General features: G+C 51.1%; 4 protein-coding genes across 4 annotated transcripts; 2 read left to right on the top strand and 2 right to left on the bottom strand.

Moving 5' to 3' along the window:
- Window positions 1-2,534: 2,534 nt before the first annotated feature.
- Window positions 2,535-3,065, top strand: STEHIDRAFT_58058 (uncharacterized protein; the record flags this gene model as incomplete). The annotated part of the gene is made up of 1 exon (XM_007304520.1): window positions 2,535-3,065. The coding sequence occupies one exon, from the start codon at window positions 2,535-2,537 to the stop codon at window positions 3,063-3,065; it is 531 nt and encodes a 176-aa protein (XP_007304582.1).
- A 264-nt stretch (window positions 3,066-3,329) lies between these two features.
- Window positions 3,330-5,351, bottom strand: STEHIDRAFT_98348 (ER-derived vesicles protein ERV46). Its single transcript, XM_007304850.1, has 8 exons — window positions 5,200-5,351; window positions 5,085-5,127; window positions 4,872-5,030; window positions 4,514-4,800; window positions 4,130-4,450; window positions 3,874-4,060; window positions 3,721-3,802; window positions 3,330-3,650 (listed from the first exon to the last, which is right to left on the bottom strand). Exons 1-8 carry the CDS (start codon window positions 5,248-5,250, stop codon window positions 3,521-3,523), a joined length of 1,260 nt encoding a protein of 419 aa, XP_007304912.1. The 5' UTR covers window positions 5,251-5,351; the 3' UTR covers window positions 3,330-3,520.
- A 1,072-nt stretch (window positions 5,352-6,423) lies between these two features.
- Window positions 6,424-9,605, top strand: STEHIDRAFT_157547 (Sec1-domain-containing protein; the record flags this gene model as incomplete). The annotated part of the gene is made up of 9 exons (XM_007304849.1): window positions 6,424-6,437; window positions 6,520-6,589; window positions 6,646-6,873; window positions 6,933-7,136; window positions 7,196-7,516; window positions 7,567-7,716; window positions 9,257-9,306; window positions 9,386-9,501; window positions 9,559-9,605. 9 exons carry the CDS (start codon window positions 6,424-6,426, stop codon window positions 9,603-9,605), a joined length of 1,200 nt encoding a protein of 399 aa, XP_007304911.1.
- Window positions 9,606-13,460: 3,855 nt separating this feature from the next.
- Window positions 13,461-14,105, bottom strand: STEHIDRAFT_157546 (uncharacterized protein; the record flags this gene model as incomplete). Its single annotated transcript, XM_007304848.1, has 2 exons — window positions 13,461-13,729; window positions 13,802-14,105. 2 exons carry the CDS (start codon window positions 14,103-14,105, stop codon window positions 13,461-13,463), a joined length of 573 nt encoding a protein of 190 aa, XP_007304910.1.
- Between the last annotated feature and the right edge of the window lie 4,751 nt (window positions 14,106-18,856).

Here is an 18,856-nt window from a genome sequence, read left to right as displayed (position 1 = left end):
CGGAGAGAGATCCAGCTCTCTACAGGATCAGCCTCCAGCGTAATTTGCAAGGACCACTTCGGGAGCGGCTAGTGGAACTTCCATCGGAACGCTCTGCTCTTGCAGCGTACTTCGATGGCCTTTGTGACACCTACGAACGGACGAAACAACCTCCATACGAACCTGAGTCCCTACAGAATGCAGTTTGGGATGTCTTGCAGCTGCGTTTCGAGGCACTGAAAGTGACTGCTTATTCAGACTCCCTCTTTCCTATCCGCTTACAAGCACTCTTCTCGGCCCTCGACGCTTCATTGTCGATCGAAGCGGAAGCTCGTCATTTCGAGAGGACGGACGGACTATTTCGCGAGGCACTAGCATACCTCCCTGTGGACAGTGATGCCTACTGGGATGCTCGCAAGAAACTGGGGCCGTATCTCCATTGGACATGGGCAGAGTTGAGGATGATGGACGAGCTAGACGAGACGTTGGTTCGCAGGAGGGCTGCCGTGGATGATCCCATCGCTGATGCCGAGGGCCCATCCAGAGCTGATCAATATGCTGAATTTGCGGACGATCTACTGCGAAACTTTCAGCTATTGGAGCGCAGGTCTGATCTTCTGGAGGCAACCCAGTGCTGGAGATCAGCCGTGTCCCTCACACCGCCCGAATCTTTCGTCTTGCCTGACCGTCTACACTATTTGAGTCTTTCTCTGAAAGGAGTGGTGGAGCAATTACACGGAGATCACGAAGTATTGGATGACGCTATACAGGTCTCTCGAAACCTAGTGGATACTACACCGGGACACGCGAGACACACCTCTTACATCCACCATTTCATCGAACTTTTGACACTCAGAGCTGATATCACCGACTGCCCTCCACTGAGCGAGATAGATATCGCTGGACATCTACGTTCATGTCAAGCTCATATCGATGATATAGAATGTGACGGAGGCGAGAAAGGATTAATGACGATTACTCTGGCCGCTCTCAAATTACGCATGTCACATATTCTTGCCGTGGACGCGGATCACCTCGACAACATCGTTGCCACAATTCGTGTCGCAATACAGGCGGTCTGGGATCAGGCCGCGGAGGAGCATGATCTAGAAATGGCCCAAGAATTGAACGGCCCCGAGATGGTTCATACTCTTTCGAGTGCTCTGCAGGTGCGCTTCGCGCGGTCACATACGCCTCTCGATCTGGAAGAGGCTAGATCTCTCTGTGAACAAGCAGTTCAGTACCTTCCGCTGGGCAGCGTTGAACGTCCTATATATCAGAACCATCTTTCAGACGTCCTCATGGTAAAATGGCAACATACCCACCTGGATCCTGACCTAGAAAATGTCATCGCATCTCTTCGAGCGTCAGCCTACGCCGTGGAAGATGATGACCTCGATGTATCTAGGCCACGCTACGAGGCTGCGTCAAAGTTGGCTCGTCTCCTTCATACGGAGGCCAAAGGTAGACCACACGAGCGTCTCCCCATGGCGTTGGAAACCTACGAACTTGCTATCCCTATGATTGGGAAATTGTTCAACGCCGGAAGCAACGTAGCCTCTCAATTGAACGACCTTCCTACTGCATCTAATCTTGCGTGCGACGCTGCAGCCTGCGCGTACCAGCTCGCAGAGACGGATCCTAGTCCTGACGTATCCCAGATCTATCTTAATCGAGCAGTCGAGCTCTTAGAACAAGGCCGGGGCATAACTTGGACACACCTCGCTCAACTCCAAGTCGATTTGGTGGGCCTGGAGGGAAGTCAACCACGCTTGGCGCATCGCCTCTCTGAGCTTTCGCGGATTCTCAGGAGTGCAAGTCATCGCGACAGTGTCTCTGCTCAATGGGATGGCGAGGGAGCGATACCCATACCTCGGCTGGGTGCAGAGTGGGAAGAGCTACTGCAAAGGACGCGTATGTTGCCGGGCTTCGAGGACTTCCTTGCGCCAACTCCCTTGCATAAATTGCGGGACAGTCTGGGCGATATACCTGTGGTTTTAGTCAACGTGAGTGATTATAGATGCGATGCGCTCGTGATAACACGGTCTGGGGATATCAGGCTTGCTCCTTTGCCGTTATTGACCACGACCAAAATCCTGGCATGGCAAAAAATCCTCGACTTCAATATGGCTTCTTCACGTCACTCCGGCTTCGATGATAGGGATATCAGGGATGCGGATGTCAGAGCGAGCAGGAGAGTAAGGGATCCTGCGAGGGATGACATCGCAACTCTTCTCAACCAAGTTTGGATCGCTATCGTAGACCCCATCTTACCTCACCTGAAGGAAATGGGGTTTTGCCAGGGTACCCTTCGTCGCGTCTACTGGTCTTTGACCGGAGCACTTGCATTCATTCCAGTACACGCCGCTCGCCCACGAGAGTCCAGTGAGCCCGGTCTGATGCAGCATGTCGTTTCATCCTATATCCCAACTCTCTCGACTCTATACCTCGCTGCTGCGAAACCGAAACAAGACCACTTCCGTTTCCTTGCTGTTGGCCAATACTGGACACCTGGGACTTTCAATCCACTTCGGGGTGTCAAAGGCGAGATGGCTATGATCAGTAGGCTACCTATTTCTTCTACGACCGTCACATATCTCGAGGACCACAATGCGACCATCGCCTCCCTCCGCGACGCTCTCACCGAACATAGTTTCACCCACTTCGCCTGCCACGCACAACAGAACGTGAAGCAAGCCCTCGAGAGTGCATTTCTCATGCATGATGGGAAGCTCTCCTTGGCCATTCTCTCTCAAACGTCTCTCCCGAACGCCGACTTCGCCATGCTACTCGCATGCGAGTCAGCCCGAGGCGCGGTCAATGTCTCCAACGAGTTCATCCACCTTGCGGCTGGCCTGCTGGTCGTAGGCTTCCGCAGTGTGATTGGTACAATGTGGAGTATTATTGATTCAGACGGACCGGATGTTGCACGAGTGGTCTATGAATATCTTTTCAGAGCAGGTATGGATGTTAAACCAGATTCGAGTGAGGCAGCGTTGGCTCTGCATCGTGCGGTGTTGTACCTCCGCGATGAAAAGAAGGTGCCCCCTAGTCGCTGGCTACCGTTCGTGCACTTTGGGGTGTAGTTCTGTGAGAAAGCATGTCTTACATTGCTGGGAGGAACGAATGATCAATTACCTTTCCATTTGTACATATACCACGCACTCGAGACGTATGGCACGGGCCACATGATTTTCAGTATGTGGCGAATCGGATTGGGAATTGTAGCAAAGAGGCCGACCTTTGTTGCGAACAAAGACGAGCTCTAACACGGTAGGTTCACCGAAGAGTCAGGGGTACCACATCACGGCGCCGCGTTGAATTCGGTTCAACTTAGATCGTTAGCCCATGTTTTCCACACAGATGCGCTAGACAATAAATTATTCCAGTGATACATCCGAGCCGAACAGACTCGGAACCACATCCTGAGACTCGAAACCCTGTACCATTGTGACCCAATGCATTCAGCCAAGTGGGCCGCCCTTCGCCCCCACATCCCAAACAGCACAATCCAGACGGTATGTATGTACAACAAACGAATTTACATCAGCTTGCCTGTGTTAGCGCTGCCATTAGAGACGCCACTCTTCTTTAACCTCTGGTTGGCCGCGAAGAGGACGCTATCCAAGATGGAGGTGACGGTAAGGACTCCACCGACGATGGCACATGTTCTACAACAATATTGGTAGATTGTTAGTGGAGAAACGAAGGAGGAACGAGGTGTATATGAGATGAACGTACGAGGTGAGGAAATGAGCAAAGGATTGTCGGGTCTCTTCGTGGATGACCTTAATAGGAGAGATCTCATAGTTGAAGAAGGCACCTAATGTATATGATCCAGGGGACAATGAATGAGTACCACACTCATATCCGCATGACTGACTGTAAACTTACCGGGTACACCGGTGATGCCGTGCATGACGTTTACACCCTGGTTCGTTTTATCTTGCGGGTTGCCAGCATCGCGATTATAGTGAGTGACTTGATACTGGTGGGTATTGACAACTTTGCCGTCGATGGTCCTGAATTGGGTTGAGACAGCCTTGAGGAAGTACTGGAACATCGTCGATGGCTGACTCGTCTGCACTCATGAGAACGTGGGCAAGGGTCAACCGTCAATCCACGACGACGCAAAAAAGCGAAGGCATACCCTTGCGTGGTATCCGTCCAATGGGTTGCTGTCAAGACCCATCCTCTGTTTCATCTCATTCGCGATCTTCGTCTTTCTCGAATCATACTCATCATCTGCACCAAATGTCAGGGAGTGAACGATGTGACTGAAGTCGTGACGGTTCTTGTCGTCCTTCAGGTACGGGACAAGTTCGTAGATACTACTGGCGGAGTTTTGGAAGGATTTTCCGGGAGAGAGGTGGATGTTGCCGATGACTTTGTTGACACGGACGCGTCCTGAGATGTTGCATCCTTCCGACGACTGCTCATGCAACTTTTCGGACCAATGCTCTTGAACACACTGCAAGTTGATTTAGCGGTTAACATAAAGAAACCGTTTGTCTGATTAACATAGCAGACGCACCTGCTCGATAGAATCTGGATTACCGAAGCTCCATCCCCTCTGCACGTACGCTTCCCGAACCTGATCACAAGTGTTACAGCACCCGCCCTCTGGAGGGGTTCCACCATAGCAGGAACCACAGTAACCATCCTGACGCTGAGCGTTCAGCTTGTCGAGCTCGTTCCTGAGCTGCATGTTTGCCGAATTAGGGACTTGGGTACCGTCTGAATTGAGTCGCGTTTTGACAATATTATGCGAGATATCGCGCTGAGTTTCGCCTGAGATGTCCATGACGTCTAAAGAGAGCACTATTTCGGCCAATGAAGAGGGATAATACATGAGTAAGTAGTGAATATGAGAGGGATGAAGTCAAACGCACGATAGCATGGTACTCTCGGGAACGTCACGTTCATACGCACAGTCAGCTTTTCTCCCCTACTTCTGTCGACCTCCACGGAGGTGTCCATTGTGACTCGACGATAGTCAAAGAATTCCATCGTCGTGAATGTCAGGATGATAGCAGCGGCCATAAGGGTCACTGCGAAGTGAAGTCAGCGCATATACTTCCGAACATGCATAGAGTACCACTGACAGAACGCGCCAGTACGCGTCTTGACCTTCACATCTTCCATAGTCTAGCAAAGTAATGACAGCGTTCATTGTCTGTCAACATCCCGAGATAAAGTGAAATCTTGAACTTGTCGTACCTTTCCGAAGGCATCGACGCCCTTGAGGGCTCCAAAGAAACCTTTAGCCATGACCTTAACGGTGACCGCGCTCTAAGCGGGACGATGGGTAAGAGCAAAGGAAGGGATCAGGAGAGGAGAAAAGAAAGCCAATGGCCAGCAAAGACGACGATGAGGGAAATAAAGAAGCGAGACGTGGCGGCTCGCGACCGGCCAGCAGAGATCACGCCCAGCGCGTCCCTCTGCTACGTGTCCTCACCGCCCCGCCACTTGCGCATGACTTCCCACAGCTTGCTCACAGCCCGACGTTTCTCCTTCGCAATCAAAGCAGTTTAATCTCACTACCATACCTTAACTCCCTGCTCGGTCAATCTGTTTGAATCTCGTCCATATCATCATAACTTATATATATAATTCGCGCAAAATCCTAGAATAAAGCTTGACCCGCAGCGCCTCGGTTACTGCAGCTGCCCGATACGATCCACACCCTGCTGTACCTTGCCGAAAAGGCTGCGCAGACCATCCCTGATACCATCCGCTTGTATCGACGGAGTACTCTCTCCACTCGTCCTGTATACACCACTGCCTGCAGGTCCTCCTAGACTCACATTCACGCCACCAAGATTGAGATTCAGCGCAGGCGCGTTCGACGCCGATTCTGGTGGGGGCTCGTAGACGGATGCTGGGAAGTTGGCAGCGGCGGAATTGATCATGTCGAGGAAACTGAGAGTCTGGGTGAGCAGGCGGGTTATACACAATAAACGACGCGGCCTCTTACCTCGACGAGTTGTGCACACAAGTGCCACCCAGAAGAAGACGAGTCCCAGCTCCTCCGCCGGAGGCCCCTTCTTGATTGAGCAGGCAAACTGTTCTTGCCTCCTCGTATGTCGTTCCACCAACCATAAATATAATTACGTCCTGAGGCCTGACGACGGATGGTAAGAAAATCGGGAACAGTTATGGCGAAACGTTGGACACATACCGTTGTAGACTCGCATTGGGGCCCGGTGACTCGAGGAATGGATAGCTGGTCTCCTTCAATCGTCCTTTAAAAAGATGCTCGAGGGTTTGCGACAGATGCGGAGTATGTTGCATGTACACATTTTCTACTCCCTGTGATGGGTCAGACTGGTGCACAGCTCGAGGACCGTACGACTAACCTTCAGTCCCTTCAGCGCGGAACGACCCATCGCAAGCAACGACTCGGTGGAGAACAAGTCGTCCTGACGCTGGTCGGCGCCTGCTATGTTGAGAACGGCGTACACAAGCTGGGGACAACTTCGTTGAGTAAGACGTCAAAGCACAGTAAGAAGACGAATCCTACTCTTGCAGCCTCTGTAGGAACACCATTTTGCAGTGCGAGGTTGGACTGGCGGATGCGGATGAGTTTGAGGTGGTGAGGGAGGTCCAGGTAGGTTATCCTGTTTTGAGTATTACGGTGGGTAAACACCTCATATATATCTCAAGGAATACTTCGCAGACTATGCGCCATTGCTCCCATCACTGTTCTCTCTCAATCACATACCGTCATCTTCCAGGCCTCTTTATGGTTCGACCCCCAACACATGGGACCCAAAGGCTCTAGAGCTCTCTGTGCAAGGATTGACAGCAGTGTTGCTCAGCCTGAAGAAGAAACCGGTCATCCGTTATGAGAGGATGAGTGGTATGGCAAAGAAGCTGGCGGTCGAAGTCCAGGTACGCCCGCGCTCGCTTTTTTTGGCAATGAAAGTAGGAAATGGCTGACATCTGTGCAGCATCGTATTCAAACCGAATCTCAATTGTTTGACTTCCGACTAACCCAAGTCCCTCCATTACTCCTCATCCTTGATCGGAGAAACGACCCTGTCACGCCCGTGCTGTCGCAATGGACGTACCAAGCTATGGTGCACGAACTCTTTGGCATCCAGAACGGACGTGTCGATTTGGGCCAGGTTCCGGATATTCGTCCAGAACTGAAGGTTCGACTTTCCTCTAACGCTGGAATGAGTAGCCGTTGAACCCATAACTTTTCACTCAGGAAATTACATTAACAACCACCACCGACCCCTTCTTCCAAGGTCACCATCTCGCCACCTTCGGTGACCTTGGTCAATCTCTCAAGTCCTACGTGCAATCGTACCAAGCACGTTCGCTAGCACAGCAGCCCTCGTCCATAAATTCGATATCAGACATGAAACGGTTCGTGGAGGAATATCCCGAATTCAGGAAACTTGGAGGGAACGTCAGCAAACATGTGGCCCTCGTCGGCGAGTTGAGTCGATTAGTGAGCAAAGAGAAATTGCTGGAGCTCGGAGAGGTAGAACAGGGCCTGGCAACTTCTGCGGGTGCAGACATAAGAGTACGTCCTAAGTTCGTATTAGGAGGTGCTTACTCACTATCCTTCAACAGAGTGTTCAAGCCTTGGTCACAGACAATTCCGTCAATCCTATTGCGAAACTTCGGCTAGTGATTCTATATGCTCTACGCTACCAGAAGACACAAGCGAGCAATATTGCTTCCCTCATTCTCAATAACTGTCTTGCTCAATATGTTGCTGAAGTCTGTGAGAGTTCAAGAGTAGTTATAAATACATGTCAGGGAACGCGAGCAACGCTGCGACGCACTGACAGAGGTAGTATTCTCCGTACTTCGGTTCGCTGAGTTCAGATACGAGGGCTTCGAGACTTGATTCGCTGTTTTGGAGGAAGCAGACACATTTCATGTGTGGCATCCGTTCGCGTTTCTTGTTGTCGATACGGTCAGTGAGGTAGACCTGATGGGAAAGTAGTGAGGTTTGGGTAGAAGCTTGAGAAACAATGGGTGTCTGTCGCGCAGAAATTAGTATGGAATAATTGAGGGAGATCTTGAGAGACGCACTGTATGTGTGTCCAACAGCAACACTTTCATTGCTGAGGGCACCGACACCATCTTGGTGATGTACGTATCCACGGCCTTCACGACATCCATGACGGAGACGGTTATGATTCACAGATGCAACTCGTGTTATACGGTCGACAACTATTGACAAGCAGCTTCAGACTAAGTATATGGCCAGGCAGGAGGGTGAGTGTAGATCAAGGACGAAACGAGCTTACGTCGGAACTTGTTCGCGTTCGCCCTGCGGATGATTGATTTGAAATCCGTTCAATATAACCAGACGCCACTGTGGCGAAAGATCATTTGCTTGTGTGGCCCGCTGCGGTTCAGAAATATATCAATCTGGCATCACTACTTTTGCAGCCCTCGTATAGAATCTCAGCCAGAGAAAATTAATATCATGTCAGTAGAAGGGTGGCCAACTCTCTAGGCAACTTCGGCGATTTCTCATAAGCTGTAATGCTAAGTATGTAGCAATTCAATATTCGTACCATAGTAAAAACACAGTGATCTTGACATACCATTCAGACAATACTGCCATGATATCTGTACTACTATACTGAGACAATCATGGAAGAACATAACACATAAACGAACCAATATTCTTGTCTTGGGCACTACCCCCTCGCGCGGAGTTGGAGATGTTCAGACTCCGCCCTGTATAGGCGCTCTCACCTTCAAGTTCAGAACTCCGAAACTCTGCTTACCTCCAACTTCGATGCGGGCTTTTTGATGCTACAGCCCTTACAACTTCAGTTTGCCATCCTACATATGGCACACATCAGTCTTCTCTCTGTCTCTAGAAGTCAAAGTATCACTCTATCTCCGATTCACTACAAGAACATGGGACTATCGCCGCTTCCTAGAGCTCTGGCCAAGGTCTAGCTGGGATCTACTTTTCGCCAGCAATTGCAAGGGTCTTGCGGTCTTCTTTGACTTATATTTACATGCTGCTGTCGGTCCCGTTCATCCTTCTATTTTTTCTTGTGTGCGGCAGGTAAGATTAGCTTTACCCTTTTCACTTCGACGCTTCCTCGGCCTTCTGCCAAATCTCACGCAGGTCCACGAGTTAACTGTGGGGAATGTCTTCGGCGAAATGCGTTTTCACCCTTGTCATCACACGAGCGAATGGGTTCAGGTTGCTCGTGCCTTTCGTGCTCGAGTTCTGACTGGCTGTCTCAATTTCTGTGGCCGATTCTGGTTGGCTGCGGTCTTTTTACAGCTTTTTACATCTTTACCTACTACCGGCATCTTTGCTCAGCCAACCCCTACGTAAGCACGTACACCTCTCCCCTTTCTCAGTCGATCTCACTATTTGTCATCGACTGAATGTCGCGGGCACTGAAGTCAGCCTCGTTCGCGCGCATCTCCCCAAGAAAAGCCAGCCTTCGCAGATTGCCAGAGATGCCCTGAAACCTAGAAATCGTTCTTACTTCCTCTTCCCGAAACCGAAGAGCAACCTCAATCGTGAGTTTTTAAGATATTGTTCAATCTTGGCCACACGTACCACCGATCGATGTTCAGAGTCCACTACTGTCTCTCGCCAGAGTTTCGATCTGGAAGCGAAGTGATTCTGGTGAACACTCACAGTCGTATCTTTCGCACATATTGCTGTCATATGTCATTTTTCCTCAGGAGACTTGCAGATGTACACAGTGGCTCGCTTGTGTGTATCATACCATTGGGCTTTGGCTCTATATCGGTATTACTTTCACTGTTCACACCCCTGTGGCCCGCGCACCGCTATCGCTCGCAGAACCTTCGGATGCGTGAGGATCACTAGGAACAGCTGCACAACTCGATTTCTAACACGGTCGGGATGCCGAAGTGAGGTTAATGTGCGATTCCTGCGGCAACTCTATTGCGGCAACTGTCTCTGTGTATTATTGGAGTCTCCGACTCACCGCAAGTTAGAGCTTCTTCACTTTGGTCACTTCAGCACGGACGAGGCTCAGAGCAGTATTCATCCGCACTAGTGGCCTGTACAACGTTGAATGTCCTAGAGCTCGCCAAGTCGCGCAACGCTCTCCCAGACCATCGTCTTACTATCCGAGTTCTCCCGTCAGCCCGGGATATCTACCAACTGCCAATAGCGATTCGCCCTTCGTTCCTGTAATCTCCCTTGGGTCAAACGGTTCGCACGCCCTGACTTCACGTATTCCCAAGTTGCCGGCTTCGGTGTTCGGCCATCGAAGGTTCAACGCTCACGTACTGTCTCTACGTGCTGCTGTTACCTCTGACTACCCACGTTTCTCCTATGTACGCATCTTTGTTGTTCGCCACAGACCAAGGAGAGACTCAGGGAATTGCAGATGTCCGCACCCTGTCTTCCCTGTCTTCCACCCTTCCACTCGGTGATCTGTAACCTTCAGAAGGAAGCTATGGGCTGTTTATCTGTTTGTCCGTCCCTCTGGATAACACGAACGCCGTCGGTCTCTCAAATGCTACTTCCATTATCATCAGGCCGCCGACGCATGTCTCATTTTAATGTGGCGCCGCCTTTCAGCTTCCATAACCAATTAAACGACATTAATTATCGGGTAACAATGAATTTAGCGATGTTTCGCAGGTATGAACAAACAACACGACAAGACCAAACCTCTCGTATCATCGGCACACCCGATCTTCGCACTCTCACGCTGCAGAAAATAGCGCTGAGGAAGATCAAAGCTTTTGAACTCTCTACATAGCTGTATTTCTTATGTCTCTGTCTTCTGGACATGGTCCACCAGTAAGTCCATGGTGGCCCACCTCTTTTCGTTGATATCCTTTATAGCAACCATCGGCCGAAGATCATAAGTGGTACAGCGTCTGCATCGGTCGCAAGTGTACACCGACAAACCTCCGAGGAAAGAAAAGAGCATTGTTGTTTATTGGTAAGAAACATGAATAGCACCAACGGTACGGAGGCGATTTACTCTTTGTATACCTAAGGAGATGAACCACGGATGGGACGAAAACGAGGAAGAAAAGACTTGAAGCAGAGACCAGGAGCTTGCGTGGCCTGTCACTGTTGTGAATGTCCAAAACGTGATCGGTGCAGCTAAATGGCCATAGACTTATATCCTATGATGGATGTTATCGTAATGAAGCTTTCAAAGCCATAAGACCAACAATGATATGACTGTGATGAATTGGCGACAAACTCCTTGAGCACGGAGTAAAGTAAACATCCCCGCATCCCCACAACCCCACCTCCGCATCAAAACTCCATTCATATCCGCCGCTCAGTGATGTTTCATGAAGATGAGCACAGTGTGCTTGCTTAGCCAATGCCCATCGCTCAGCAGTAGACAAAAGCAATGAATCCGCTTCTGAAAGAAGAAAGACGCGGTCTGTAATCGATATATGCTTATCCAGATCCCCTTCAAGCCACCTGTAAAGAGCAGGCTTGCTCCCCGTCTCATGTGCTTTTGTCAAGGTTCAGGCCAGGCTCGAGCTCGATGCTCGATCATATATTGCAAAGCCGTTGCTAATTACCCCAAGACGAACAAAGCCACATAAGGCCGCAGATGGAACGTCCCTTTATAATTGAACCTTCGACGGTCGCAGGGCAAGCCAATAAGGCTCATAACATCAACCACAACCATTCGAGTGCTCGAAATGAAGACTGCGCTCAGGTCGTCATTGAGACCCACTTCGACATCGCCCTTGACCAAAAAATGATATCACATTCATCGTTCGAGCCTGCCGTATAGCAGGTTCAAATGTTCAAGAGATCCACTCTACACCTGCAGCAGTTGGGTTGTATGAACGCCACCGTGGACCACCCGGAGGACCATGCACGAACCTCCGGATCCAAATATCGAGTCACGACAACGGCTGTACTCGTACTGCATTCAACGCCGGGCCGTCGAATCCTCCTACAACCAAGACGCACCTGATTCTGCCAGAGATACGTGGCCATGAATGCACCTGAAAGAGAACGTATAGGTGTCTTCCGAAAAACACAAGACCGTAGCATTTGCCATTCAGGTGAAAAATGATGAATTCGTGGAGGGCCCGTGATTTGCCCGTGATTGGGGACGAAACGGACCGTGACGGAGAAGCCTACGACGGACCGCTGCCCCGTTCCTCCGTTTTCTCCCGCTTCAACGAAGAACGATCGTGTGGCGTGGCATAAGGTGGCGCAGAAGATCAACAACGACTTCAAGGCCGCCTTTCTATGAACGCATGTCACAAGCGCGTTTCATGCTTGAAGAACAGCCACAAGATACTTGCATATCTATATTGAACCCTATGAGGATGTAAGAAGAATTCTTGGCAGCCTTGAATAATGAGTGGCACTTGAGTGGCCCTTGAATGTACTAAGCTCAACGTTCAACACCTAGAGACTAAAAGTAAAATTTAAGAGTAGCCTATTCCCTCGCAAAATCCGATATCAACCTTCACTGCGATACCTCAGTCCTACTCACCATGCTAGACCATTCTATAGTCGCGATGCGGCTCCAGCAATCCCTCACATTCCTCGTCAGGAGCTAAGTCGGCGACAGAACCTGCGAACGTTCTTAACGTCCAAGTATACACCAAGGTATCTCCCGAGCATTCCCTGAAAAGTCCTGAATACACGTAGACCGTGGCTGGTGACCCGTTGAGCATCGTCTTCGAAGTTGAATTCGCCGATTGGAACCTGTCAACAGTGCTTCAACGAAGTGCAAGTAAACGGCGACCACCATAAATGTAACATTCAACCTCAGAGAGCCCTCTTCGCATCCACAATCGAGCATCTTGGCACTACCTCCGACGCGATATCTTCAGGCTATCAAAACCCGACAGTGAGCTCGGAATTCCGAAGTAGTAGAGCATCCCAACTCTCCGCGGAGAAACCTCGAGAGCAGAGCACATAAACCCATCTGAAGAAATCCTTCCTTCCGTTCGTCTCTCTTCGAGTCGGCATGAGCTGAGCTTCAAGCGGCAACTCGGAGAGACCTGTTCAGCGGTAAGTACCGTACCGCGGCAAGAGTCTAGCCGCAGAAGGGAAACCACTCCGGGGAATAAAATCAAAACACCCACTGCGGGCTACAAAGATAGCCAGGGGCGAGCGCCAGAGATACAGAGCAAAGCTCTTCGCGCCCGATGGGCATGCGAGCACATGCGACGCTTTGACGCCCTGATAAACAGATTGCCAGATGTGGTTGTGGATTCAGATGCGGCTAAGGCGTGGGGAAGGTGGTCCAGCGGCAACCGTTGGTGATTATGCCACAGGAGTACAATAGTTGGTGCCAGTGCGGGGAATGGCGGGGAGACGCCGCTGTATAATGTACAGCGTATGAGAATCGGGCGATACGCTCGAAGTTGATGTTCGATCTGCCCCTGCCCCTGTCTTCCGGCGAATAGCGAGCGCTTCGCGATAATTGGATGGCCGCGGTTGCAGCAGATGAAGGTTGCCCGGTGACTCGCCAATGGTCGCTGGAGAAATCTGGCCATCAATTGGCTCGGACGATGGAAGGGGATCGGGGCGCGCAGAAGAGTTGGCTGAACGAGTACATAGTGTCGGTGCAGATTCCTCCGTTGGACGAACGGGATGTAGATGGTTCCTTTCGTCCGCCCATATGCGCATACGCTTGGAACACCGGAGTTGCGAGGATACGCCGTGGGTGGGCTTCCTTCCGTGAGAGGACTAGCATAGCAGCAGCGCGTATTGTAGCATCTCTAAAAGTAGCCGGCGTCAATTGCTCCTCCAAGCATCGAGGTCCTGAAAGCTGCCAGTCAGTTCTCTCCCCTGAAAGCTCCCGCTGCTACCGCAAAGCGCTCATATTCGTCTCACCTCGTACGGCGAGATGCGAAGCTACCTCGGAGCGCTGTTGTGTCAGACACAACATCTTCAACACCCGCCGGATATCCGACTCTCCCGAGCGCGTGTCAATTATGGCGGATGCCGAATATTCGTTCTTGAGTGCTCGACTTGGAAGTTGGCGGATGGGGCACAGAGCGCTAAGATGAGTAATGCGACGATCAAGGAGGGAGAAGACGAAGATGGAAGAGGACTTAGCAGCAAACGACTCGTTTCGAACTTTAGTAGCCTGAACGCAGTCGGGTGTTTTGATGAGAACCAGTAGGAGACCCATCATCTTTGCGCTGCTTCCGTCAAAGCGAGAAGTGTACGGTTAGCCAAATAAGTGTTAAGCCGACTCGGAACAGAGCAGAACAGGACCCCAGTCTATAAGCCCTTTAGTGACGGAAATCACCTTTCCACACTACTAGGCGACACGGTGCACCCACCGGTTAGCGAGGAAGTGCAAGTGTTAGCTCGGCGGCGGGATCGTGAAGCATGAACGCGGCGAAGTGGCGGGTAATGCGGGGTACGTGAACAGGAAAGCAAACATGTATAATGCCTAGGGATGATCCGCGTGCGGGGATATTAGCCATGAACATAGCATTAGGATTACCATGACTGGACTGTTTCGACGTACGCTGACAGCATTTTCCCCGCTCAGCGTCAGCAATTAGTGGACTTTCTCTCCTCCGCTCCCTATCTTCTCTCCATCAAGTCCAGGTCGATCATCCAGCCATCCATCGAATCTTGGTCCAAGTCGCCATAGATATGTGACAGTCCGACCAACGCAGGCCAACGCGATGTCGAACGACGAACACGGAGTTGAAACTGATTCCCCAACATAGCAGTGTCCAAACTCTGCGGCCCAGTGATCGTAGTGCATCCTGAATGAACCTCGAACACTGAACACGGCCTCCGCTCGTCTGTCCGTCCTCCCGATATCGATCCCAAGCACTGGAACCTAACATGATTCAGATTCAGATGCGGGGAATCAACAACAACAACAACAAACGACACGCATCATCAATCCACAGCGCGATAACTCCTGCCCCTGTCACCGCGCCCTGTCGCATCCTATCATATCACGCTCTAAAAAGCGCTGTCGATGCGGGGAAACCATGCATGCACGCACGTATCCTCCGAGCCCCACGAACGGGAAAACCGAGTTCACGATCAGGATCACGATGGACTTCGGACTTCCGCTCGAGGCGCAGGTCCATCGCTCTCGGAGCTGTAGTTAACGTTGCTGCAGGCTGCATGTTGCATGTTGCATGTTCGTCACTACAGCTGCCTGAGCCGCCGATCGATGTTTCGCCTTTCGAGTGTGCGGTCTCCAGGCCAGTTGCCAGTGGAGCATGCTAGCGGTCTAGACTCTTCAAACGCTTCAAAGCACAATAGCCTAGGGGAGACAAAGAGGGAATGTTGGCCACTGAGCATCATGTAAAAACGTGGTTGCCCATAACTGGTGATCAATGGCCTACAGCTGTATGTTGGCTGTATGGGTGGCACGAACTCCGAACCACGCGTTGGCTGCATTATTGCACAGTCTGAGTCTGACAGTAGTAGTAGTAGTAGTAGTGTAATTGGGACACGGCGCGTCGATATACTGACCTATGACCTATAACACAAGTATCAGCTGGTTCTCCGCAAGACTGAGCGTTCGGATATGACTGCCATACTAATAAACTCACAACGAGGATGACACGTACGACGACTCTAAGTAAGCTGCGCGCGAAGACAATGTGGCCTACCTAGTAGTGCTGTAGTGGCAGCAAACACCGTGGCGATTCACTCGATCTCCAGCGATTTCCGCCACCACCTCCAGCGGGCGCCACGACGACTCGCCACCACCACGACAACAACGAGCCAATAGGAGAAAGCATTGACACAGTCCTAGTAGCCTGGGAGCGCCGCTCGCCGACCAGACGCACAACGAATCATGATCACCAAATCATGCCCATAGTACCGAGGTCCCACAGCGCCACCCACAGTGACTTCCAACCCATCCTGATTCCTAGGATCAAGAAGCCCTCCGACCTTAGGAATAGGAGTCATCAAGAACTCACGGACTCACGGACTCTCACCTCCGAGGGGGCCGTGCGCGTGAGCAGAGAAAGCCAAAACCCAAGAAAGCTGGTGCTGGCGTTGGCGTTGGACCCTTGGTGGTGGTGTGAAGTCAGCCAATCACGAGATAATAGTATAATTACACCTCCGCGTCCGCCCTGCCCGCCGTCCAGTCGCGTGCGTCCGGGTTCCACACTGCTCAATATCGGTACTTTTCTAGGTTCCACACACACACACACACACACAGCGACGAGATCCTGCATATTGATATAAGGAACCGTACACGCTGGCACGCGGGCATTCCCAGCTTTTTTTTCGCACCGCGGTTCCCAAGCTGCCAACCAATACCGCAACATGTTACGTGTAGTACAGTACCGCGACATTGCCTTACCACGCGTGTCTCAGTATCTGTCCAGTGCCAGTGTCCATAAGTATCCTCAGACTCAAGTTCCGGTATCTACTTGTGATACTGGAGGCAGTAACTAAAAACCCATGTGGCACTAGAGCATCCACACAATCTCGAATGATCAACCAGGATCCACCGCTGCTCGACGGTCCGCACTGTCACTGTATCTGTATCGTGTGTACACACTGACACTAACACTGACGCTGAAGGGGTTAGCATATGATACTACACACCGCAAGGAACGTATGAACCAACACTCTCAGGAAAGCAGAAGCTAAAAAAGGGGCTTCAACTTGAAGTTCGGGTGGCGCTATGACATGCATATGGATGCTACAGCTGTCTGCATCCATATGAAGTATGAAGAGTCCGAGTCCGAGTCCGTACGTTGGAAACTGGGAGACTGAGACTTGGAGCTATATAACAGCGGAAAAAGCTCATGCACATTATTGAGTCGTGAATATTGGAGCGGAGGGCTCACCTGACCGATGATCAGTTCCCAGTGAGAGGAGCTAAGGCCAAGGGTTATTAAGAGGTGGACTCGGAATCGAGATCGCATCAGAGTACTTAGCCGGAGCAGAGGATGGGCAGAGACTTTGTGGCGGCCGGTTAAGTCGCTACATACATATACACATGATATAATTGATGCAGATGAATCGCTTGTCCAACCAATCAGTGTCTCGAACTTGAAGGCTCTGTCTGCGCAACTCGAGTGTCTGCGGTATCGCCATGGGTCAATAACACTTGATACACGAGTGATCCCAAACCGAACCAAATGACCTGCGGATGGATGGCCATGGCCAATGGCCTACTTACGAGTCCATGAATGGCTCGAGCTCCTAACTTGAATCTGTCGTTCTGTGAGAACGTCGCGACAACGAACAAGCCCGAAAGCCCGACGTACATAATAAGCCCAAGTAGATCTCGATGATCGCTAGCTGCAGGTTTTGGAAGGAGATTACTTACGGCTTTGAACGGTTAACGTGTTAGGGTTTGGGACCCTCGTGGGCACTGGGACGACGGAGGACGACACCAAGGCGACCAGCTGGCGAGCACAGCAGGAGCCGCGATTGCGCTGATGCGGCTGATGGCACCAATAAGTATGCGATTAGTTAGTGCCTGATCACGCACGGATAGATATTAGATGGGAAAAGTGGTAGAAAGTGTAGTAATGAGTGAGTCAAGAGATGCCAGAGCGGAAATGGTGATTGTTGAAATGGGAAATTAGGTGGGAGAACCCGCTGAGGGATGACACACTGGCAAGACGACGACGAGGGGCCGGGGGTGAGACGGAAAATTAAAGAATCGATGATGGATCATGCGAGTACTGTGATATTATTATCGTGCCGCGATCTTCTGAGGAGGTTGCCGACGCGAGCAAAGCGGAAGATGGAAAGAGCGTGCAGTGAGCGTCTGAGGATCTGAAGGCTAGTACTATAGGTACTAGTACATACGGACCTGCTATAGGCGGTGTTGTTTAGATCACGAAGAGTATGCGACGGATGGGTGTTCGTGGGATTCCGAGGGCTACACTTGCGAGGGTCGCTCGTTCGTGTGCAAGTACATAAGCCAGTACCACAAAGCCAATTCAAAGCCAAAAACCAAAAAGCACATATTACGAGGAGGAGCTCGAGCCAATGAGGGCGGAGTGTCGTCACCACAAAAGGCGAGAACGAATGGGAGGTCGCCGTCGAAGACGGACACTGCGGTAAGTCCCACTCGCTCACGTACGTTGACACACAGGAAGTGCCCAGACACGGATGGAGATAATGAGCTATAGCGGTTTGGAGTGAGAGCATCATGCAGCGGTCTCGAGGCGAATGATTTTGTAAAATTGCGAGTAGTTCTGCAACGACCGCCGAGGTCGTGTTCCAGGCTTGAGTGTAAATTAGATCAAAGAAAGATAAGAAGAGGACAGGGATTGGATGCGCGCATGCTGGTGTCGGGGGAGCGTGAGGCGAGGCGAGGCGGACGCGAGAGTGCTGTTATGTACAAAGTCTCAACGCGGAGGGGAAGGAAGGGACATGCCTATCGAGAATCGGGATTCCCAGAACGGCACGAAGAGAACGAACAAGGCGAGGGAGGAGGAACAGATTAGATTAGATTAGATTAATACACAGCACGGTCCCGTTGAGGAACAGCTGGACCTTCTCCGGCCTCCTGTGGACGAGCTCGCCATATTTTCAGGCTGTAGATCCACAGGCGCATGAGAGGCTTGGTAGTAGGTAGTTACAAGATGTAGGTACAGAGTAGTATCTACATGTAAGAGTCAGTTACGGGACAGGCAGTGCCGGCCAAAGCATGGGCACTTCCTGATATAGTTTGAGAACCTCGTGTACAAACTTTGCCACACGGTTGACGGTATCTCTACGAAAGATGATTTTTTGGGTGAGTTCCACTGCGTTGTGAGCATGAACTCTGCTCCGCAGCTCCGGAAAGATTGGCTCCAGGTCCACAAAGAGTGCCTCACGCAACAGCAGAAGGTCTCCGTTCCCTCGGCAGAGCAATAAAGCGTGTTCTGGCGATTCCACCGCCTGGGAGCACAGACGGCATAATCTCATGTCGCGAGGACCGGAGCA

This window comes from Stereum hirsutum (assembly GCF_000264905.1).
Source record: "Stereum hirsutum FP-91666 SS1 unplaced genomic scaffold STEHIscaffold_8, whole genome shotgun sequence".
NCBI lineage: Eukaryota > Fungi > Basidiomycota > Agaricomycetes > Russulales > Stereaceae > Stereum > Stereum hirsutum.
Note: the sequence above shows the minus strand (reverse complement) of the source record. Positions and strands in the feature narration are given on the sequence as shown.

Coding starts and splice junctions, on each gene's coding strand:
- STEHIDRAFT_98348 (XM_007304850.1), bottom strand. CDS start 5,250: ATGGCTAAAGGTTTCTTTGGAGCCCTCAAGGGCGTCGATGCCTTCGGA. Junction 4,451..4,513: donor ATCCAGATTCTATCGAGCAG/GTGCGTCTGCTA, acceptor ATCAACTTGCAG/TGTGTTCAAGAGCATTGGTC. Junction 3,651..3,720: donor TTTGCTCATTTCCTCACCTC/GTACGTTCATCT, acceptor ATATTGTTGTAG/AACATGTGCCATCGTCGGTG.